Genomic DNA, 24,762 nt, shown 5'->3' with positions numbered 1-24,762 from the left:
AAAAAATTCCTCCTCTCACTTTCTTGCTCTTTTTTCTCTCTTTTTCTTTCCTTCTTTTTTTCTTATTTATGTAAGGAATCAAAACCCAAAAATTAAAACTTACTCTTTTTGGATAATTACTGCAATTATGGAGTCTTATTCATGACATAGACCCCTGTTTTTATTATGTAATAAATTATTCACATTAAAGTTTGCATTACAAGGCCTTTAGTCATTAAACATATTGTTCCGCCTTAAATTACAAAAAACGTGTTTAAAGATAAAATAATGGAACAACTAATGAGTTCAAATGCTTGAATTTTGTGACTTTTTCAATATTTTAATAATCTAAATGTGCCTATATGGAAGACCAAAGGAAGTTACCAGTAAAAAGGTCATGCATCCAATAAAAATAAAAATTCCACTGAGCAAAACCATCATAAAGTAGCTCATAGAGAAAAGAAATACACAAGTAAGTGTTCTGGCCATTTCACATCGCAGCAACTTCTGTTCTGCTCTATAAGAAACAAAACCCCCACCATTCAATAGCCTCAGTAAAGTCCCTGGGTGAACGGTCCTACCAGCCTGGGAAAACTCAGTTTTAGACTTTTCGTTTAGTTGTTTTCTTTCCCTTCAAAACTCTATAATAAAATACAACTAATGCAATTTTCTCCAGTTTCTTGGGTTTATGGTGCTCCGGATAATGTGGTTATGTTATTATGCGTTTATGTGATTATGTTAGATACCACCATTTCTCTTACCTATCACTGTCAATCTCTTTCTACTCTACCATGACGTCTCTTTTCAAGACGGGATTGTATGGTGTTTAATACAATAGCTTTAAGAGAACCAAAGGTTTCATTACGTTAATATGTCTCTGGTTAATTCTACCTTACCTACTTATTCATCTTACCCTTAAAACCAAATTAAAATCTAATTTATCTGATCCCAGGATTCAAATACTATCTGGCAATGCATTTGACAGCCTTATAGTAACTACATTACTACACATCATGCCCCAAGGTATTTTAGATCACGTCAGAAAAAGCTCAGTCGTTGTCCACTTAAAGCTACAGAATTTTATTTTGAGGATCTCGGAGTTTACATTGAAATGTATAAATTTCATTGCAATGTTAATGCATAATTACAATTATAATGCATCCATCTGTGTTGTCACTCCCCTAGTGTTGTTTTATTTTTTCTTTTTAAAGAATTGCTTAACAAATGAAAGAATTGGTCAAGGTAGCAGATAATTAATCTGACAAACATATAAAAAAAACTGCATAACATATGTGTTGTGAAAACGTGTAGTCAATATGCTACCCTAAACTTAATCATAGCTTTCTTTATAAAACACATAAACTTAAAGCTTTATTATAGACAAACAAATTTCATAAAAAGTTTCATTTCATTCTGTTGAAGCCAAATGCATGCTAAAATATTTTAAAACAGTTGCAATATCTGTTGAAAGGAAGGGTTCTGATGAAGTTTCCAAATGCTATTAAAGGTTATGAAAACTGGATCAATATTTAAAATTCCAAAAAAGAACCCAAACAAAAATGAAAATTACTTATTCCTCTAGCTCTGTCATCTTAAAAGAAACGAAACAATCCTCTTTCCCTCCTACTATTTCACAAAGGAAGTTTCAGGGAACTGATTACAGTACAGATGCTTTTTCTGTCTTTCATTTCTCAAGTAAAAATATAAAAATAAACCCCACGTGCTCCCAGCGTCTGGCTAATACACAATTCTGGAAAAAGTGACAAGTTACTGTGTCACAAGCCATGATGTCCTTGCAGTTCTACTGTATTTAGGAAGTCGTAAGAGAATTTTCCAGGTCAAACATCAAATCCCACTGCACACCAATATGTCTCATTTCATATTACCATATATTCGACTGCCAATTAACCTGTATTACAATGCATATGTTCCTGAGCTCTGCATCACACATGCGCATCCGAAATAATTTCAAAAGGGCAGGAGAGGCTCTTACCCCTTGCCTCCCAAATTCCTTATTGAAATTAAAACATGAATGCCGTTCAAAAATGCAAGTAGAAATTAGCACCTGAGTTCTGTTTGATTGTTCATGCACTTAATATTAATTTGATTTATATATATATATATATATTTCCCCAAATAACCTTTTGAATCTATTTTTTTCTAAAGATCTCGTAACTACTAAGAAGGCAATCTCTTCTTTTTCTATATGATTACATTTTCTTTGATTACAGCGGTACCACATTGGCATGCAGATCTTTAGCGATGGAGAAAACATTTCTGGTGTGCAAGTGTGCCCTCTCCTGGACATTTAACACCATCCCTTCAGATGACAATTCTCTAAATTGTATTGCATTTTTCCATCACTAACTTACAGTGCCTTGATCTCATTTGTAAAAACACTCCTTGTGTATACAAAAAACGCATCATGCAAACCAATGCAGGATACATAAACCACAGGTTTACACACCCTAATGTAATTTTCTAGTTTTGTAGTTTTGATTGCTAACCGAAGTGTAAATACTGTAATGACATTACTAATGTGAAAAGAGTTTTGACCTTTGCCTGTGGTAAAGCGTATCCTTGGCTATCAAAATTATGATCTAATGTACTAAGCGGGGCAAATTTCACTTCACATCCTCTATCCGTCCCCTATTTTGATGTGACCTCCTACCAGCTTTTAATGAATCATAGAATCATAGAACAGTTTGGGTTGGAAGGGACCTTTAAAGGCCATCTAGTCCAACCCCCTGCAATGAGCAGGGACATCTTCCACCAGATCAGGTTGCTCAGAGCCCCGTCCAACCTGGCCTTGAATGTTTCCAGGGATGGGGCATCTACCACCTCTCTGGGCAACCTGTGCCAGTGTTTCACCACCCTCATCATAAAACATTTCTTCCTTATATCTACTCTGAATCTCTCCTCTTTTAGTTTAAAACCATTACCCCTTGTCCTATCGCAACAGGCCCTGCTAAAAAGTCTGTCCCCATCTTATAAGCCCCCTTGAACTACTGGAAGAAAATAAGGTCTTCCCGGAGCCTTCTCTTCTCCAGGCTGAACAACCCCAACTCTCTCACCCTTTCCTCACAGCAGAGGTGTTCCAGCCCTCGGATCATAATGAGAATGAAGAAAGACTACTACAAAGCGCTCAGAGCTGATTTAACGTATATTGTGATGTTAATACAGTTGGCTATGGCAGATTTTGACAATGCTCAAGAGGAGTTATACAGACTTATTTCCTAAGCAAGGGCAAACATGCACTTAACAATACATCGCTGATAGGCACTCCCACCCTTACGGAGCCCAAACCTGTTTACAGCTACTCCCTCCTCTGCCCACCTGCAGAATAGTAATATCTCAGAGAAACACATGTGCCTGGCTGATTTACTCTTTATGTTTCCATTGCTGCCTTCAGGTTTTCCCCATGATTACCAGAATTTGGACACATTATGCACACCAAAAAAACCCCCCAATGTTAAGTGAACAGAAAATGTTATGTAGCCTCCAGAAGAGACAGTTTTTTGACGTGGGTTTCTAAAAGCTCACTAATTTCAGTAGGTCCATGCTTATTTTATTTTGATGCATTTCCAAGAACTCTATAGGCACTGGGAATATTTTGCTTTGCATCCGAAAGAATACAATGCACAACAATGTTAATCTGGACTGTGCAAATATTGAAAGTAAGAGCCATACACCCAAAGCAGGTATACATAGAGCTAATAATCATATTGCTATTGGTATAGTATAAAATGCATGAAAAACTTCTCTCATACTGATATTGACTTGCAGACATGGAAAAAACAACAAATTAATGACCCATAAATGCTAACTTCAGTACAAAGAAAAATTACAGAAGTTATGAATCTCACTATGTACACAAGATTGATAAAGGACTTTTCTACAGGTGAACAAATAGCTTTAACAACATTATTTTCAGATAGCCTAAGTCGTGCAAACATTAAGGCAATGCTTTCCAGCATATTAAAAGCACTGATGCAGAAGTCATTACTTCTGTAAGAACACACTTCAGAAAAAACAAAACTAATTAACGCAAAATAAAATGAGCTAAAACACGAAAATCACCGGAAGAAAATGCAATGGTTTTTGTTTTGTTTTGTTTTGTTTTTTTTTCCAAAATAATAAAAAAATTATCTGAATATGCTGAGTTTAAAATGAGCACATACTCTGATAAGGTATCAGAAGTATAGCCAGACATTTTGTATGCATACATACATATACGAGGTAGAACAAAGAGGAAAAATAAATACATCTGTCAAAAAAGGCAAGTTTTCTGGAGGCAAAGTATTGATGAACTCGGGGTCCACTTAATAAATCATTTATTCCAAACTATGGCATGTAGGAAATTAATATCACATTTTATAGGAAAGCTGTTTGGGTTGTTGGTCAGAAACAAACAAAAATATAATCAAAATGAAATCCCACATGATCTTCCTCATGACTGCTCTGCCCACTTCATTCTGCCCCATGTCATTCTTCTCCCAGTTTTCAGTTCAACAGGCAAACTAAAGAAATTCATTATTTGCCCAGTTATAGCAAAAAATCAGTACACATGCTAAGGAGATTCAGGTAGTCTTTAAATAAGAATAAATTAAATTGAGAGAAATCCTATGTCTTTGAAGAGACAGACATTATGCACACCCTCCAACAGTCAAACACTACAATTATACAAATATCGCAGTATTACTACAGATTTTTTTTAATGTGGAAACTTCACGGCACTTAAACTTTAATGAATTAAGACTGACATGCCCTCAATTTTAATGTTGGAGTAACAGAAGCTCAGAAAGCCTAAGCATTATATGAACATACAAAATCAGTGATAAAGGGCAAATTACTTCCAGGCCTGTGACTTAACCACTAACCATTCCTTCCTACTAAGATAAATAGCAAAGAAAAGGAGCAAATATAATTTATAGAATTCTCCTGTATATTTAAATCCTTTATGAGACTGAAACATTTGAATTTACATGGGCCAAAACCAGTGTTTCCTGATTAGGCATCCAGTACTTTTAAAGGCAAAGACAGGAAAAAAGTGAAAAATCCAGAGAAAAGAAGATCTGATTGAAATTTAGAATATATTAGAAATATTAATGATTTTAAAAGATGATATGAGACACCAAGAAAATAATTATTATTTAATATATTTCTTAGACGTTGAGTGAGCTAATGCTGGTTTAACTTAAATTTTCTTATGTGAACTGACAAGGATGTCAAGAGGGATGTGGAAAATACAACACCTCAGGCTGAACTGGTGGTTTGGAAGTTGTCAGCCCTCATGACCCCAAGGCAATGGGACTGTTGATATAATAATCTCAGGCAAAACATTTAAACTTGTGACTAAATTCCACCGCAACTTAACAGACTCTTAATTTTAAACATGTATAGGACATACTGGGGCCTGAGAAGCAAAAAAGGATGAAGAACATTAAAAAGTACCACCACCACCACCACAAACACAGTTGTGAAGACAGTTGTTTCTGTTTTAATTGTAAATCTGGTCATCCTATATTTTAAAACTCCCCAAAACTTAGGTCACATGACAATTTACTATCATTATAAACAAAGTTACATTTACTACTCCATACAGGTACCATTATTTTCTGAAAATATATTGTTTTCAATCTTTCTTACAAACTGCTTCATAGCAGCTGAAAATAAATGCATAAGAATTATTTTTAATACTTCTTGAAAAGCCAGACATTATATAAAATGCAAAACAGCAGTTTGAATACGTTGTAGTGGAACTTAGACAAGATAAGAGAAAGAACTTTGATACTGCGTATGTGTGAGCAAAACTGTGTGTCAACTCTATTGACATCTTTCATCAATCTTATTCCATCTCCATTTTCCTTGTACTTAATTTCTCACAGGTTTCCTAAATATTTTATGAGCCTACCCCTATTGGCATATACCTACATACACTTTAAAAAAAAAACAAGCCTTTTATTTTTGTCTGTTTCAGACGGGATTCGGATTTTTTTTTTTTCTTTTCAATTCACAGAATTTTGAGAAGGGAAGTGGGAGTTGGCTTTCCCATTTCTATGTTAGTGACCAATACAAAAAAACAACACCCCCAAAAAATATTACTCTTGGAAAGGTGTTTCAGAGGAAAAAAACAAACGAGTGAGAAAGCCTTTGAAAAGCTAAACTATTCTGTCTCTTAAACGAGATCTGTGTGTGTGCAACTTAAACTTAAAATCATAAAAAATAAAAAAATACAGCCTTTGTCACCTAGTCTAACCCTCTTCTCCAAAACTGGATCAGATGTACTTGTATCATTCCTCTTACCTACTCTTTAAAAACATCTAGTGACCAAGTTTACATGATCTTGGGCAACATATTCACATAGTATTACCTGAATTAGAAGAGCTATTTTAGAATGCCACACAATATATTACTTTTTAAAGCTAGATTCCTGTGGACAGAGCATACTCCTGCTGAAAAATCATACTGATCCCTGGCTTGCTTTCTGTTTGGCTTCTCTACTAATTTCTGATAAGAAAAGACGTTATGGGATATAAAATACAGAAAAATTGGAAAAAATTATCAGCAGCAGCTGAGAACCAAATGGTTCAGATAACAGTCCCAATCACAGTATCCAAAGTAACACCAACAGGAATATTAAGTGGAATAGACAGGATAAACATGGAAGTAGTAAGACAGAGCTCCTTCGTGTTTTATCAGACCTACATGAGGTGGTTTGCTCTGCAAAATATTACCCAACAACTATTCTGAGACATTAAGGTCTACAGAGCTTTTTACCCACATAAAAGGAATAACATACCTGTTGCCCCGGCACCCTTCACCTAATATGATTTGGAAAGTTAAGTTGGAAAGCCTGGTAGCTTCATGACCCACCATCTACCGAGATGTTTGGACAGGAACAAGTATCGGACAAGTCTACATACATTACCCTGTCGCAATGTTGGCAGTGAAGTTCACCTTCACTCCTCAAGTTACAGAAATACTAAATGCGTGGTTTCCAGTAATAAGCATGTCTAGACTTAAACAGTTCCTTAAAACTGCAGTTTACTTAATAATGGAATAACAATAAAGTGATAATAAGGAAGAGAATCAGTGAGGCATTGGAATGTAACAAGATTTAGGCCCTTTTTTTCCAACCCTTCAGGTCAATCACTGGGCTTCATTAATTGTATAGAGATACAAAAGAAAGTGAGAAAATAAGTCCTCACATGCAGGCACTTGGTTGAATTTACTGGCAGTCTAGAAAATTTCCACCCTAACTTGGAGGGAAATACCTTGTCAGGAACATCACTCAACCTAATATAGCAATTCAGCCTTAGACTCCAAAAACCTCGTGTGCTTTATTTATATTTTAAAAAGAGATACAAAACTTTTCTCATGACATATTGTGGTCTGGCTTTAAAGACAAAGAGCATATAGGAGGCACTTATAAAATGTTCCCCAGTGGACACCACCAGGGAAAAGCTATCAGCACTGTGGTTCAGAAACAGCATTTCCTCCCATAAATATTAATTCAGTAAATTTGAAAATCTACTGGTCCAAACAGATGAAACACCACAGGGCTGTGTAAATTTACAACCACGAGAACCTGAAGTCAAGACAAATTGTTAGCATATTTGTCATTTCCAAGTCATAAAGCCCTACTTTCTCACAGGGCTTTTCTATTTGTTTCTGGTGGAAAACATCAGCATGGTTCTCTGGATTTGCTAGGAAAAACAAAACAAACACTGAACACGGACTTGCAAAACCAGAAAATACAGGAATGAATAAATAAATCAGAGCTCACTTGTGCTATTGTAAGCAGTGCAGCATTTCTGTAAAACTATCAAAAAATACTGGGCAACCCCTACAAGGTCCTGATGTTATCATCGAAAAAGAAGAGTCAGAAGGTTCCTTAAAAGGTGGCTCAAGTTTCACTGTAGGTAGCATACTTAGGCAGTGATTTATGCACAGTCACGAGAAGTCGAGGCACTCAGGAGGGACGCATAAATGCAAAGAAACCTAAACTGACTGAGAAGCAATGCTGTGACACATCATAAAACGTTTGCCCCTTTGGGAACACATCCTATTCCTCCAGTAATAACTACTGTGTTTCATCTTGTTTCTTCCAAGTTAGGAAAGACAAAACTGCTCATATAGCCTCTAAATGAGCAAAGCGAATAGTAAAATAGCTTATCTCCAGCTTGAAATAGCAGAAATCTTTAAACACGCCATTGTCCTCTAAAAATATTCAGAAAGCTAGGAACTCAACAACGGTACCAATGGAAAAATTGTCCTGCTGAGCCCGTCACGCCTAAATCAGTCGATCCTGATGACCCAGCAGTCAATCTCTTGTCACTCATCCCTGATTACTCATCTCAGGACAGCTACGGACATTCCTCTGTCTCATAACTGCAATTTACTGCTCACTGTCACCCAGATTAACCTTATGCAAGTCAGCACCAGAACTGAAACGTACACAAGAATTACTACTTCTCTCTTAAATATGAATTCAGACGGAGCTGTTAAATACGGAAACTGACAGTATCTTGAGAGTTTATAGATTTTCAGTTGCTATCATGTTTTTCGTTCTCCAATGAAGCACAATAACTTCAGCTGTACATTAAGGACATTTAATTTTCATGTACTGCAGCACTATAATTTTACTTTGAGTGATTCAAATTTTTCAGATACATTTGTGAAGAAAAACTGTCCGTAGACTTGTGTTTTCTCGTTTGTTCTTCTTACATTTTGCATTTTCAAGATATGACATTTTCTTCTCTGTAGGAAACAAGAACTAGAGCCTATAGCATCTCAGTTATAGTGAACGGACATCAGGAACGGGTAGTAACTTTAGAGAACAAGATTACAAAGAGCAAACACTAAGCACCGTCATTCCTATGGTAGTATCAGTAAAACATCAACAAAAAAAAGCCTAGCCTGCAGTGGTCTGGTCCTCACGTCTACACGTTAAATCATCAGTAGTAATACAAGCACTTCATAAAGGACTGTTCATTCCACTTGGATATAGAGAAATATTCCCTGTCCCAAAACTCAATTACAATAAAAACAAACCCCAAGCTCTTCTGAAAAGTTGGCAGTGGTTGGGAGCAGGAGCACTGGGTGAGAGGAAAAGGAAGGCATGAGAATGCAGGTTGGCTTAATAATGAGCCCAAAGGTTTAAGAAGATAACTTTGTATTTGAACCAGATAGGAAATGTCTTTTCAAATGCGGACTTGAATTAATGCCAAGCCAGTATTCAAGCGATTACAGGGGTCTTTAATGGTCATGGCTTACTCACTTGCCAACGAATTTCTGAATTTCTCTTTGATACACCTCAGCAACCCAAAATTCAGTCTTTCTCCACTTGGCACAGAAACCAATGATATCAGAGGGAATTCAAAGCATCCTCTTTTAAGCATATTTTTCTAAAGATATCATTTTCTTCCTTTCTTAGCCTAACCGGACAACAACACAGCAGCACCCTGATGCTTGCTAGAAAGGGGGCTCAGCATTGGGTTATATGAGTTTGGCAGTGTACTTCTAATCTGGGAGTCTGAGTTTAAGAGCTGGAACTCCCAGGTTTCTGGAATTTTTGCTCCCTGACAGTCTGCAAAATAAATCATGAAGGATACAGGAGAGTAAACCAGCAGGAAACTAGACCACAATCAGAACTAACCATCCGTTAAATAATTTGTTCATTTAGACAAATGGAAAACAATTGTATTAAGAGCTTCCGTGGAGCTGTATTTAGTTCTCTGTACCATAAAAGTCTAGAAATGTAATCTTATTTTGAAATATATGATGGGATTTATCACACATACATAAGAATCTGAATAAAACGCTATCAATTTTCTGTGAGAGATGGAAAAAAAAGTCATATGACCCAGCAGATTGAGATTCCTCCTGCCCCTGCTTCCCAGAAATCAAAGATTTTAAAGTTCAGCTGAGTTCAGCGTAGAAATAATAGATACCATGCTGGGAAAATATTTTGACAGAGTTACTGATAAGACAAATGAAACTAATACATATTACCAGATATACAAATAATAATGAAACAGTTTATATCTCATCTCCATAGAAGTTCCTGCAGAGGGCTTATGCACTGTGAGACTCCAGTCAATTCAATACACTATAGAAATGCATAATTATTCATAGAACTGGTAAAGATCCTAGGGACTAATTTTGCTGCAGCAATAATAATTCAAAAAGCTCCCACAACAATAATTGCTTAAATAACCTCTGAACTGGGACCAGAACATCTGAATATTTATGAAGACAGCTTGAAAAAAAATAAAAATAATCTTATTTGGCATGTAAGAAATGGAACAAACCAACATTTATCTGAGGAGAAGGAAGGAGGAACCAAAACACACCTCTCCAACCATGTCTTTTCACATTCCTCTAAACACGTTTCTGTCGCTTATCCTAAAACCTTTATTGCAGAAAATAATACAACTGCAAAACCAGCATTATTTTTACTCATCTGCATTGAAATCTGCCCTATCTTCCTCTTTACAGAATTTATTTTCATATTTTTCTTTGGTTGCCAATATTTTGAAAGTGGGTATCTGCAATTTTTTTAAACTCATATCTCTATGCCTCACATCTTGAATCTTTGTTTCATCAGCATTGTCCCCTCCTCATCAAATGATAAGATGACCTGTGGCATCTCTCCGTCTAGTTTTCTGAATTGCAAAACAGCTTTAACTTACTTTGGTAAAACTCTGGATAATACACAGAGAGATTCTACCCCTGGCATATAACTAATTGTAAGAGCATCATTATCTACTTGTTAGTCTGTGATGGATCCATAAAAACTGGGCAGACGAAAGGGGAAAAACAACATTGTTATGTGTGTTAAATTTTCCCTTCCCATGTAGCAGAGCATATAGATCCACTAAAGTCTGGGAAAGCAACTAGGGACAAAACAGATCTGAGGTGCAGGGAGTATACCAGGAGATACGATGGAGGTACTTAAAAAGCCCCGCAGGGGCACAGAAGATAAGACGCATGCCTCTCTACAGGGAACTTTCTAAGAAAGAAGTAGGCACAGGGGGGTGTTCTGCAGGTGGTGGAGGTTTTATTATACATCTTACACTACTTAAAAGGCAGAAGTTCCTACATTGTTCAGTTGGAAGCTATTTCCTTTTCTTGCACACAAAACCTGGGAAAACCCTTTTTTCTCCTGGCATTGCCTTCAGCATTCATCATTTGAAATGCTAGACAGTATGCAGCATCACATAGCCAACCTTGTATTTCATACAGCTGCCTCTAAACCTTCCAGTTTCTGATTCATGCCTGCAATACCATCCACTGGTGCAAAAGCAAAAGATCAGTGAAACGTCAAGAACAATGTCTCCATTCTATGTTCTTTTGCACTCGATATTTTACTTAGCTTCCATAAAAATTTAATATAAGACACAACATAAACCACAACCAATTTATAATAAGACTTTGCAGTATAAATATCCAACAGGTAAAAGGGAATATGGAATCTACTTAACAACCAAAAAATAGAAATGTTCTTGTATACACCCCTCTGAATCCAAATCTTAGAAGTAGATAACTCAAAAGAAACAATTTTAAGCTGGAGAAGGACTGAACTAACATTGACTGCACAGCACATTGCCAATACCCTGCAATTAATTTTCTGTATCCTGTAAATATGACCCCCAAAATATGTAATATGTTCTATGTTCTCTGAGTCTCATGGCAAGCATCAAAAGCAGTGTGCACATTTGATCAACAATCATCAGCCAAAAACGATCTGTCATCTTCCAGATATCATCAAACAGCAAAAAACCCCGAAGTATCAATGTCTTATTAAATTTCACAGGCAAGAGCAGGATTGCAATGGTTTAAGGCTACATGGGCAGAAGATGTTAAAGATGTCCATCTTCACCAAACCATCTCAAAGCTAACGTGCTCTGACAGTCTAGCCACCTCTTGATCAGACTTATAACTGTCTCATGCGATGCAGTTTGGTGTATGGCTTTCAGTTTTACTCTTTTGAAACTCATCCAAGCTTTTAAAAAACTTTCCAAGTGCAATCTTTTGTCCTAAGGAACATGCCTAGCATTATTGTGAACCCCCAAAAAATCCATCCCCAGGTTTCAAACATAAGGTCAAATACTAAAGCAAATTCTGCAGCGTAGACAAATGGGTGAAATTCAGTCTCTAGATCGATGCCTAAACAGGAGCTGCCTACAAGCTAGGTATCTAATCTTCTAACCTAGTTAATGGGGATGTAGTTAATACAGTCAGAGGAGTCTAGAGTTATTTAGCTTATCCCATATTAGATTATAACAGTCATCTGAATGGCTCTTCAGTTTCCCTTGGCAGTATTGATCTGATCTCCAGTATTGATCTGACCTCCATCAATTATTACAGGAGCTTAAGCAACTGAGGCTCAAATGATTTGATAAAGGTAGGAGTCCAGCCATTTGTTCTTCCCTAGAGCATAACATGACATGGAAGTGGGGCTGGCACATACGACACAAGACCCGTGGTAGATCCAAATGCTTCTGAGTGGCAGATTGAGGAGCCTCTGTTCAACTGAGCACCAGACTATTTAAACTCGTAGTTTAAAATGGCGCTGGGCATCTCCCTTTAAACAACTGCATCGAGGCCCCTAGTTTACCTGTTTGTACCTAGGTACAGGAACCTAAATTTAGGTATATTAATCTGTAAACTGAACCCCATCCCTTGTATCTGCTAAGATCAGCTTGGAAGATAACGTTTAATGCAATAACATTCTCCAAATCTACCATCCCAGATGTGTTTAAATTAGAAGTACTTCACTTTTCAGTAACTTAAGTATATATTCCGTTCTTACAATGTTTACTCAATAGTTGTAAAAAATAGCTTAAGTTGATTATATTCCAATATAAAGCAGAAAAAAAAAAAAAAGGAATTGTGCAGCTCAGACTAATTAGAACAGAAAAAAAAAACCAAAACCCAAATAACAAAGAAAAAAGGAGGAAGTCAAATTCATAAAACATACCACAGTAACCCTAAAAACAGATGCTCACACCATTATGTGTTTAAGTAAAAACGATGAAACCTTCAGTGTGGTCATAAATGCCTACAGTCATTTAAAACTCTCCTTCCTCTGTAAATGTGCTCAGAAATAAAATAAGAATGTTTCTGGTCCAAGGGCAAATTGCATTGTTACCAAAAACCTGTGTACTTAAAAAGAGGCACCACAATCCATCAGTTCTCAAAGTTTTTTTGAAAGACCTTTAAAGATTTTCCCAAACAGTAGTAGTTCTACAAAACAAGATTCTGTAGGAAGCAATCCAGCAAGTCCTCTTCCACCACAGTCTCATCAGCTGTCATTTAATTCTCTCTTTATAATTTCTAATCCATAACACAACAGCATAGACTTTGCTTTCATTCACAGTACAAGAACCTTTCAACTGTCACTTCATAAAAACCAAAAAGCAAATAATATATGCTTCTAAATTCTGCACCGTCCAAAACAGCTATTCCTTGAGGTGACTATTATATGGAATAATACCTTAAAAACCATCATAGTTAATTTTGAGCTGTACAATAAAACGACTAAAGGACCAAAGTTTGCACTATTGATACTGCATTGCATCACTCTACCAACAAACTGTAACAGTACCAATGAAAATAACAATGTTAAAGGTTCATCCTTGAACAGTCTCTTTGTTATTTGATGATTCTAGCAAAATCGGATCAAAATGTGCCACCTAATACTCTAGTAGCAATGACAGACAAGAAAGAGCAAAGTATAGGGTGCTCAGTTTGATACCTGTTTGCAAACATTTACCTTTTAAAAAAGGTTGTTGATGTTCCTTAGGAATTTTCACATTTCCTCCAAAGGACAACAGCAATAGTACTTCTGAGTATTAATACACAATGTTAGGTGGAGAGCATTTTCTGGGATAACTTATGCAGAGCAACGGTTATGCACTACAGGTTAACACCATGTTGAATAATTTAACACCTCTTGAAACCCTACACAGGCAGCTGTATTTAAGATACTGCAGATACGTTTCTTTGTGTGAACAGTACTAGTGCTAGACTCACTATTTTCCTGGTAATTGGATATTTAAGAGCTCCAACAGCAAGCGAAGACCTTCAACGGTTTAACCCACACAGCAAACAGATGACCTCACATGAGTATCTACAGGTAACATCCTAATAAGCAAACACAATGACCACCATCACATGGTGGAAATCACGTTGAAAATTAACTGTACTCACTTTCATTAAGAAAATAATTCTAAGGCCATTTCCCAAGTACGTGGCTTGCCATTAGTTTCATTAAAAAAGATTTTACCTCAAAAAGAATACTTGTTGGCTATTTATTACATAAGAAGGAACATTAATGCTAAAGCTACAGGGAGCACGGAGTTCCTTCACAGGTAAAAAAACATTCCTGTGAACTTCTAAATGTACCAAACTTCTGTCAAACGTTTGCAATATATTAAAAAGTTAAATAATTCAAATAGCATTACCATTAAAAAGTTAAATAATTCAAATAGCATTACCTTTACTCCTGGTATAAAGACGCATTATTGGGTTTGTTAATTATTAAAGTCATAGCATTAGCATCAGAAAGGTTTAATTATCTACTGAAAAAGAGGCCAGTAGTAAGAGCGTATAACTTACGTTGTTCATATACTCGCTGAGCAGATCCTGCAGGGCCTGCCGCACGGCGTTGCACTCGGCGACGATTCGTTCCCGGCGGTCATCTCGTGTGCACGAAGAGTCTGCCATCAGCGCTGCTCCGCTGATGATGCTCTCCAGCCTTTCTTCAAGAGATGGTCTGAAGCGGGCCTCGCTGAAAGTCATTGGGTCTAAAATAATTTTGTTCTAAAAAACAAAATACGAGTGGGAAAGTTAGGAGCACGCATAGGTCTTCGGCATTTTGAAGTGTCTCTTATTTCAGCGGCTTCATGGGGTTTTTAGTCTGTCATGTAAACAAATTATCTACCAAATTCCTGAAAAATCAATTTTACAGAAATATCTGGTAGCTCTAAAATCCCAATATATAAATAAAACTAAAAATAATTATATATACAAATAATTCACAACCTATAGTTATAAAAGACTACTGTCAAGAGCAACACAACTGGTTCAAATATGTATTTATGTGTATTCAAATATGTATTAGAAGCACACAGTATAAAACCAATCAAGACAAAGTACTGTAGTATGCTTACAATATGTGTATGTGTCTCTTTACCTCCACATATTATATGTATATATTTCACCTTGAAGTAAACTATTATTATTCTTTCCTGAATCTTCTGAAAATTTCTTGGATATTCAGGAGATTCATATGAAAGTTGCAAGTTATTTATGACTGAAGAGAAAGTGGAATATTCGCTGTTAACTAATTCCTTCATTTTGATTATTTTTATTAGTAGACTACACTGCTGAAATGCTACTAGATTACCTCAGTATTAAATGAAAAAAAAAAATTGAGGAAATTGTTATTAACACTGCAAGAAAACCATTATTAGATAATCACATTTAGACAAAAGTGTGAAATATCTCCGATTCCCATTCTGTAGCGCATCTTTTAAAAGCCTTTAGAAAAAGGCTTTTGCAAGCTTTTTTTGGTTTGTTTTTAAATCAGGAAAAAGTGCTGGATCACTGAACTAAAAAGAGAGCACTATAGGAAGACAGTCTAAAAATGTCTTTAATTTGTCAAATAGCCTACTGGTTAGCAAATTATCTTTATTCCACTAGAAAAAGAATTGATTTTCCAATCCTGTTTTCTATTAAAGACATTTTAATTCTTAAATTATGACCACTGCTAAACACTTGTGTACTTTATGTATCAAACTTATTACCAAATATCAAATAGGGCTAAAACACATAGATTCTACCCCTATCAGAGTACAACCTTATGTAATATTATGAGATTTGAGTTACCGCTAGATTATATTCTGACTTGCTTTTCTCCTTTTGTAGTTCAAGGTAACAAATACAAAAGCAATAATCGCCTGCTCCCACTTATAGGCACATTAACAACACCATGAAATTCAGTAACCTTTTGCTGCAATCTAGCAAAGAAGTTTCATAATCGCATATTGTCTAAAAATGCTCTGTGAGCTGTGCACTTCTTATTTGAGCTTTAAAAGAAAATAAATCATGAAATAGGAATGAAAAAGTTAAAAGTATTCTGTTTTCTAATAATCACACCTATTTTAAAGCACAGAGGATTTTTGCTAATGAACCATTTTAATTTTCACAGCATTTTGATAACTTTATGATTAGTCTATTTCCTTTAATATCCAAGAGCAATCAACAAGCACAAGCCAAATGACACAGTTAATTTGAAAAAATACAACACAGTGTATTAAAATGTAAATCAGGATTTAGGGACATGATACATAACCAACATCTGTCTTTAACATTGAAAACTGTATCTGTTTATTACAAATCAGAACATGCTCAAATGAACTTATTCTAGGCTAAATTCTGATTCCAAGTGAATATGTTTTCTTTAGTTCAGCAGGACAAGGCTCTTACAAAAGATCTGCTTCTTTCTCAATAAAACTTCCAATTAACTCCACACACAAAAAACATAACCCTCATGACTACACAGAGAAAGAGGATCAAGCCCTGAGAAATCTGTAACTTAACTGAATGTGTAGCGGTTAAATAGTAATAAACACAAGGATGTCAGGAAATTTATGAAGATTCACCATTTAATAAAAAGGACAAATAGAAGAATTTTAACCAGATAGCATACCGTTCCAGCTCCAGGAACTGCTGACTTAGCAGAAATAAATGCAACATTACCCAGAACGTGAAATAATGTCTCACATGTGTCTTCTGGGGTCTATGTTTCACAGCAGTAAGCAGAGCAGTTCTACAAGCATCTAAATTAGAAATGACTTCTCTAAGAGTTAGGCCTATGCATATTTATGAGCTATGCCAGTCAAATGATAATACTTGGGATTTTCAGAAATCAATGATATAAATTCATCTTCACAACAGCATATTTAATTTAGTAGTTGCAAGACTGAAATTGCATCAAATGAACTACCTGAGCAAATTGTGCCATTAGTAAGAAAAAAATATTTAAAAAATCAGCTGCATGTTTCAGATTAGTTTCAGTGTTTCCTTATTCAAATCTGGTTGTGTTTTTAAATGACCATAAAATGGCCATGTTAATAGTTATGTGGTGTTTTGTTTTTTTTTTTTCCCCAAATGACCATAAAAACGCTCATTAACAAAGACAGGAAGTACTCTTGACTAGAGACTAGAGGATTTCCAACAGCCAACATACATTCTACTTGTAGCAAGCCTCTTTCTCAACCTGTAAACTCAATCAAAGCAACATCCGTACAGCACCATTGCAATTTTCATGTTTCAATTATAGCAACCTAACCAGTCCTTCCAGAAATGCCTCACTTTTCCTCCTCTTCCTTAGAGACATAGATGTAAGCTTCTCTACCTACACAGCAAATTTCAAACAGCAGATCTTGCACCTCTCAGCGAGTCATGAATCACATTTTTCTTCTTAGAGGTTTTTGAAGACCTGGCACTTTTATGAGACCCAAGGACCTACCAAGAATGTATTCCTGGAGCACTTCCATCCTTTTTGAGCCTTGAGGATGAACAATCTGCAGATGAAATATCCCCAATATCTCTGATCACTGAAACCCAACTCACTATTTCCACAAGCAGTTATGTCATACTCCATGAATAAATTTAGGAAATTCTGTATAGGCTATGTGCAAATACCATTTACATTTTAAACAATAAAGTGTGTATCAGTGAGGGTGTATAATTAATCCAAGCCAGCTTTCCTCACTGTAAAACATAGAAAAGGAATATATTTGTGTTTTTTTTTCTAAACAAGAAGAGATCTTTATGACCATCAAACCTTAGCTTATGATGAATAAAAGCCACTGAGTTGCACTCAGTAATTTTTCATCCATATCCCACAAAAATTTTTGTTTATAATTAATTTCAAGGCTTAAGAAGTCAGTTAAATATTTGTTTGGGATATTCCGTTAATGACAATTCAGAATCACAGATTAATTTAGGTTGGAATTGACTTCTCGAGGTTATCTGCTTTAAACGCCTCCTTAAAGCAGAGTCAACTTTGACATCAGGCCAGGTTGCTCAAGGCTTCATCCAGTCAAGATGAGATCTCTATCCTTGGAGATTTTCCAAATCTCTCTGCCCCCTCTTTCAGTGTTTGATCACCTTCATGGCGTGTTTTCATTTTTTTTTTTCTCCCCTATATTCAAACAATTTTCCTTCAGTCAGCTTGTGCCAGTTGCCTCTCATCCCAACACACCATGAACCTCAAAGTAAACCCTAGCTCCATCTTCTCTACACCGTCCTACCACGCAGCTGAAGACACCAACAAAATCCCTCCTCGAAGTTTCTTATTCTGCAGTCCAAAAAATTCCCAGCTCTGCCAGCCCCTCCTGATTTGTCATGCCCTGCAGCCCCCTCACCATCTCTGCTGGATCTGCTCAAGTATGTTAAAGTCTTCCTTGCACTGGGAAGCCCCAAACTGGATCTGGAACGCCTGATGCAGTTACATACGTGCCAAATATAGGGGCAAAAATCACTCTCCTTTGCCTTACTGCCTACAGTCTTACTCATGCAGCCTCGCAGGTGGCTGATCTGCACGGCTGTAAGGGTGCACTGCTGACTCAGGTTGAACTTGCTGTCCCCCCAGGAGCATTAAATGCTTTTTTTGCCCCACTGCTTTTTTAACCCTAGCGGAACACAAAATGACCAGAACTAACTTTTGGGCCTCTCTCAATTCACTTTTTGTCGTGGTTTAGCCCCAGCCGGGAACTAAGCACCACGCAGCCGCTCGCTCACTCCCCCCTGGTGGGATGGGGGAGAGAATCAGAAGAGTAAAAGTGAGAAAACTCAAGGGTTGAGATAAAGACAGTTTAATAGGGGAAGCAAAAGCCGCGCACGCAAGCAAAGCAAAGCAAGGAATTCCTTCACTCCTTCCCATGGGCAGGCAGGTGTTCAGCCATCTCCAGGAAAGCAGGGCTCCATCACGCGTAACGGTGACTTGGGAAGACAAACGCCATCACTCCGAATGTCCCCCCCTTCCTTCTTCTTCCCCAGCTTTCTATACTGAGCATGACGCCATATGGTATGGAATAGCCCTCTGGCCAGTGTGGGTCAGCTGTCCCAGCCGTGTCCCCTCCCAGCTTCTTCTGCACCTGGCAGAGCACGGGAAGCTGGAAAGTCCTTGGCTGGTGCAGCAACAACTAAAACATCTCTGTATTATCAACACTGTTTTCAGCCCAAATCCAAAACATAGCCCCACGCCAGCCACTATAAAGAAAATTAACTCTATCTCAGCTGAAACCAGGACACTTTTATAACAAGAAACACTGCTGGGAAAGAAAAACTTAGAGATTCTAAGGAAAGAAACAGAACAACCACGCTTTGTTTAAAATATAATAAATAATGATGTAGTTACTTTCTGACAAGTGGTTATAAATAAATGATATTTTAGATGTTTATTTTAAACTCTAAACGCTTCTCAAATATCTCACAAGGACAACAGGGTTTTGAGCTTTGGGAAAAAGAGAACGGGGATGAGAAGCTGCTACATGACAGCTCTCGACATTCGGTTCCCAACGAGACACTATTTTTTGCTTATGAAAGGTTTTACTCCTTTTCAAAGAAAGCTTGGTATCTAAATGCAACTTCAGGCTATGTTATTGACACATACAAAGTTCTTACACATATATTAACATTATGTTAAAAAGGAAATAATATATTCTTGGAAGGAAGAAAAAAATAGTTGCCAGGAAATCTGGCTAAATAAATTCCTTCAAAAGTCTTAAGTTCCCATCACTTCCTGATAGCTAGTTAATGAATGACGAATGTAAATGAATTGGAACATTTTTACATTTCTAATTAGTTAACTGACATTAGAGCCATAAATCAAGGACTGACACCATAATTCAGGCCTTATCATGAAGTGTTTCAAGCCTCTTTACAACTGTAGACAGATTAGTGTAAACTATCTTTGCTATGAACGTACATCATTTTTGGCTTCAAGCTGCTGAAACAAAGTCCAAGAAAATTAATTTAAATATAATTGGAGACTTATGTGAAAACTGTTAAACTTATGATAACATCTTCTTTAAGTATATTATAGTTAACTATTTTCTCTTGTACTCTCCATTTTATTTAAATCATATAAAGGTGTGTTTACAGAGTGGTTGCAATGTTTTCAGAAAGAATAAAAACTTTCAGAAAATAGACCTCTTCATACTAATTAGTACTGTAAGCCATCTTTACCTTGCTCAAACAGGAATAAACTACCACGAACACTAATAAACTATAGGGCACCACGTCTGAAATTTAAAATATCAAACAAGTTATTCATACTTCAACTAAAAATACTGAAAATAACCACATACCCTACATAAATGCACTGTATTATCAGAGAGCACACAATCATTGAAACTTGGTGAAATTTATCTGGATTAGAGTATCTTTTTCAACAACACCAAAAAAGTCCAATTTTAAGTAGAAATATCAAGTAAAACAAACCAAAAACATTAACTTAATATTTTAAAACAATTTTACAACTCCAAAAGAACTATGATTACTGTATCATCGCCTGCGGTTGCCAAATTAAGCGTGTACTCTTGCAAAAACTTACTTATTCTGTGCGTTGGCTTACCGCTCATGAAAAATCTGCTCATCTACTGGGTTCCATAAGTAGAAAGTCTTAAGGAAATTTCAGCAGCTTCTTCAGAACCACAGCTTTGATTACTGTTTAAACACCTAATTAATGTTAATGATTTGGGAAGCTGGAGGGAGGGGGGAAGTTCCAGTTCTGAAAAAGCTGAAAATCAGCCGACATAAAATGTCTCCAAATTCATTCCTAAGCCAATAGATAGACTCATAAACTTTGATAGTGCTCAGCATTTTGGCAAGCTTGAAAAAAAGCACACGGAAAGCATCAGTTTTTCAACGTTCTAAATAGCATTAAGGAAACCACAGCACTCTAGAGCTGGTAACAAAGCGAGTCTAAAATTATAGCTCAGCTATAACTCGCAATGAAAATTCAAAGAGGAAAAGGCTTAGATAACATTTTTTTGGGGAAAAAAAACAAACAACAGTACACACCAACAAACATGTCTACACAGTTTTCCTGTTTATACAGTTGTGAGCATGTGTGTAGCAGGGAAGGTCAGATTCTGACTTTCACACAGATACTTCTTTCTAGAATTCCCCTCTCAATTACCTCCCATTCAACCACTGACTGAGGGAAAGAACGAGAAGGAATTCAATAGTTCCTTGTGCTTCTTTAATTTTTCTATTGTGTAAAAGGATGACAAAAGTAATGATGGCCTTTATTGGGCTCTTTGAGCGATTTACTGTGCTCTGTTCTTTAAAATACATGAAAACCCCAATTAAACAAAAGCTATTTCCTCTTGCAATTGAGTAAAAGTGAATTTTAAAAGAAACTACCAAATAATATAAAAGAAGTCCAAGATCAGCTTGTTCTGTTCTAATGGGAAACAACCTTCTTATTTGAGAAAAGGAACATTTTAAAAGCACTGATTATAAAAAAGAACCACACACACACACAAAACCCAACCCAAAATTAAAAAAGCAACAAACACTTCGTGCTCTTCTACAGGGCTGTGGAAAGAAGGAAAGTTGAATTGATTTTTCAGACTCATATTCTCAAAGACAGGAAAGGCATCTTTGAGGGCATAATAATACAGTTGTGAATCTAATATGAGACGCTATAAGGGAAAAAAAAGCAAATATAAAGTTTGAATAGTATTCGTACAAGACAATGTAGTAGCATAAAACTGATAAAGGAGCAGCTGCTGTCGAGCTGGAGCTCTTCAGGTGGAGGAATTATCCTAGACAGAAATATATTTCAAGTCAGAAGCTTCTGTATAACACACATCTAAGAAAATCCCAGTAAACTCACGTGATGTATTAAGTCCCACAGTAAGCAGCACAGTACAGTAGAAGAGGCACCTAATTGGAATTTAGGGCTTTGCAGTTCCTTTATTGACTCTTCTATTAATCTTGTATTAAAATATTGGACCAGATGATCCTCGAGGTCCCTTCCAACCTGGTATTCGATGATTCTATAAGTCTATGAACCTGTTGTGTGACTCTGGAGAAATGATGCCTTCTTTCCTCCATTTCTCTTTTTACACTTTATTAATTCATCTATTTAGAATGTAAAACCTTCAGGGCAGACAACATTTCCTAACATGCTTCTCAGTGATTTAGCACAATGAAAACGCAATTTTTAAGGCAAATGCCACTGCAAAGTGAACAATATATCAGAAGGAGGAACAAAAACCACAGTGACAAATGCCATTAAAAAATCAAATTTATAGATATCTTAGATAAACAATGTCGCAACCACAAGACGGTATGAAAAACTGCCTTTGTATAAAAAGAAGCACGTAATATACTGAGAGACACAGTTTTTCAGAACAACTTAGGAGACAAGACTGTATACAGAAGAGCGTTCAATGTATTTCTTTGTCAGAAGTGCCTGCACCACCGTGAAAACAAATGCAGTGTGCTCGCAAGCTTGGTTTATGTACGTATGTCAGCGTCCCCCAAAGTGTTAACAAGGCTATTTAGTTCCTGTTTAGCAATAAATCAAATGTTTCTACCTGTCACTATGCTGCGTTTCACAGACATACCATAGTGGAATTTGAAGAACTATGAAGTGTGACGGTGCGATGCGCCAGGGAGGAGGAGGGTCCCCCTTCCTCTGCCTTTTCCAGCCCCCCAAAACGCACTCCGGCTTGCATCGCTCCAGCACTGCAGCTTTCACAGAATCACAGAATCGTATAGGTTGGAAAAGACCTTTAAGATCATCAAGTCCAACTGTAAACCTAACACTACCAAGCCCACCACTACACCATGTCCCTAAGCACCTCATCCAAACGGCTTTTAAATACCTCCACGGATGGGGACTCAGCCACTCCCCTGGGCAGCCTGTTCCAATGCTTGACAACCCTTTCAGTGAAGTAAAATGTCCTAATATCCAGTCTAAACCTCCCCTGGCGCAACTTGAGGCCATTTCCTCTTGTCCTATCACTTGTTACCTGGGAAAAGAGACCGACCCCCACCTCACTACACCCTCCTTTCAGGCAGTTGCAAAGAGTGATAAGGTCTCCCCTCAGCCCCCTTTTCTCCAGGCTAAACAACCCCAGGTCCCTCAGCCGCTCCCCATCAGCCTTGTGCTCCAGACCTTTCCCCAGCTTCGTTGCCCTTCTCTGGACACGCTCCAGCCCCTCCATGTCTCTCTTGGAGTGAGGGGCCCAACACTGAACACAGCATTCGAGGTGCGGCCTCACCAGTGCCCAGTACAGGGGCACGGTCACTGCCCTAGTCCTGCTGGCCACGCTATTCCTGATACAAGCCAGGATGCCATTGGCTTTCTTGGCCACCTGGGCACACTGCTGGCTCATATTCAGGTGGCTGTCGACCAACAACCCCAGGTCCTTCTCTGCTGGGCAGATTCCCAGCCACTCTTCCCCAAGCCTGTAGCGTTGCATGGGGTCGTTGTGACCCAAGTGCAGGACCCGGCACTGAGCCTTGTTGAACCTCATAGAATTGGCCCTGGCCCATCGATCCAGCCTGTCCAACGATGAGCCGGTCTAATGTGTTAAAAGAACAGAGAACTAATTCAGAGAAATAAGTGAATATCTTTCCTTCTGTGGCAGTGGGATGACTAAATTCATAGTAGTTTGATGAATATCACGCTCAGGTAGAAGTGCACAGCCAAGAGCAGATGGAGTAGCAACAGCCTCCACCTTCACAGCCCCCAGCCGTCCTCTCCTGACTCCGTTGGCTAAACGTAAATGGAGATATTGTTTCCCTAAAATATTGGGAGTGTTCACTTATCACATACTTGAGTTCTATAAGCATCTCAGAGGTGCTAACCAAACACACTCAAAATAGTACCAAGTGTAGTCTAATTGGAAAAGTTCACTTTGTGTTATTTTTGAGCTAGTATATGTAACCTGACAAAATTTTAATATATTTTTGATTTAACAGTTCAGATATTCATACTTATTATTAATGATGAAATAAGCAACCTGTAATAAATTGAACAATAATGGAATAATTGTATTGCTACAGAAACCATATTTCTTTATAGAAATGTCGATTAGGTTTTCTTAAAGTGTGTTTCCTTTCTGCATTTCTACTATCTCCAACAAATTTTTTTGGATGAGGGTTCACCAGAAAAACTCCTTTGCAAATAAACTGGTTACTGTTCTCCTACAAACAGGTTAAATGTATTTGACAGGAAAACACACAAAGCACCTGGCGTGTTGACGTACTACTTTTTTCTCCCATCGAACAAAGTGGTACCAATGTGGTATGGTTAAACTTACAAATAGTATTTTTGATTGCTAAATCTTTCCACAATACTAATTTACTACACAGGAGCATTTTAGGGAAAAAAAAAATAAAAAAAAGAAATCAAGAAACCCACTAGATGGTGCTCTTATCCAGAAAATACAGATCAGCTGCACCGTTCTCCCTGCTAAAGGTGAATGAAGGTAACAAGATCCTCACTGCTAGTAAGCAAGGGTGCTTCGCTTTGCAGAGGTCCCGTTTCTGCTATGCATTTGATACCAAAATCCTGTCATTTCCAGTGCTGCCCATCATACTCTGGAGCTGACATTTCCACAATAATATATACACGTTCCCATACATACACAAGCACAGATAAAACATTAACCATAATATGTCATAAAGCCAACTACTAAGATAAAAAGTAGAGTGAGCTTCTGAAACAGGTGATTA

At 37.1% G+C, this 24,762-nt stretch overlaps 1 protein-coding gene across 4 annotated transcripts in view; it reads right to left on the bottom strand.

Moving 5' to 3' along the window:
* CTNNA2 (catenin alpha 2) overlaps window positions 1-24,762 on the bottom strand; it is a 524,203-nt gene that overhangs the window by 350,050 nt on the left and 149,391 nt on the right. For all 4 annotated transcript variants that reach the window (XM_072862258.1, XM_072862257.1, XM_072862259.1 and 1 more), the window contains one exon: window positions 14,608-14,811. In XM_072862258.1, coding sequence (XP_072718359.1) covers window positions 14,608-14,811 — 204 coding nt within the window. The remainder of the gene's footprint in view (window positions 1-14,607; window positions 14,812-24,762) is intronic.

This window comes from Ciconia boyciana, chromosome 5 (assembly GCF_034638445.1).
Source record: "Ciconia boyciana chromosome 5, ASM3463844v1, whole genome shotgun sequence".
Lineage (NCBI taxonomy): Eukaryota > Metazoa > Chordata > Aves > Ciconiiformes > Ciconiidae > Ciconia > Ciconia boyciana.
The sequence above is the reverse complement of the archived record's forward strand: the minus strand, read 5'-3'. Positions and strand labels throughout refer to the sequence as shown.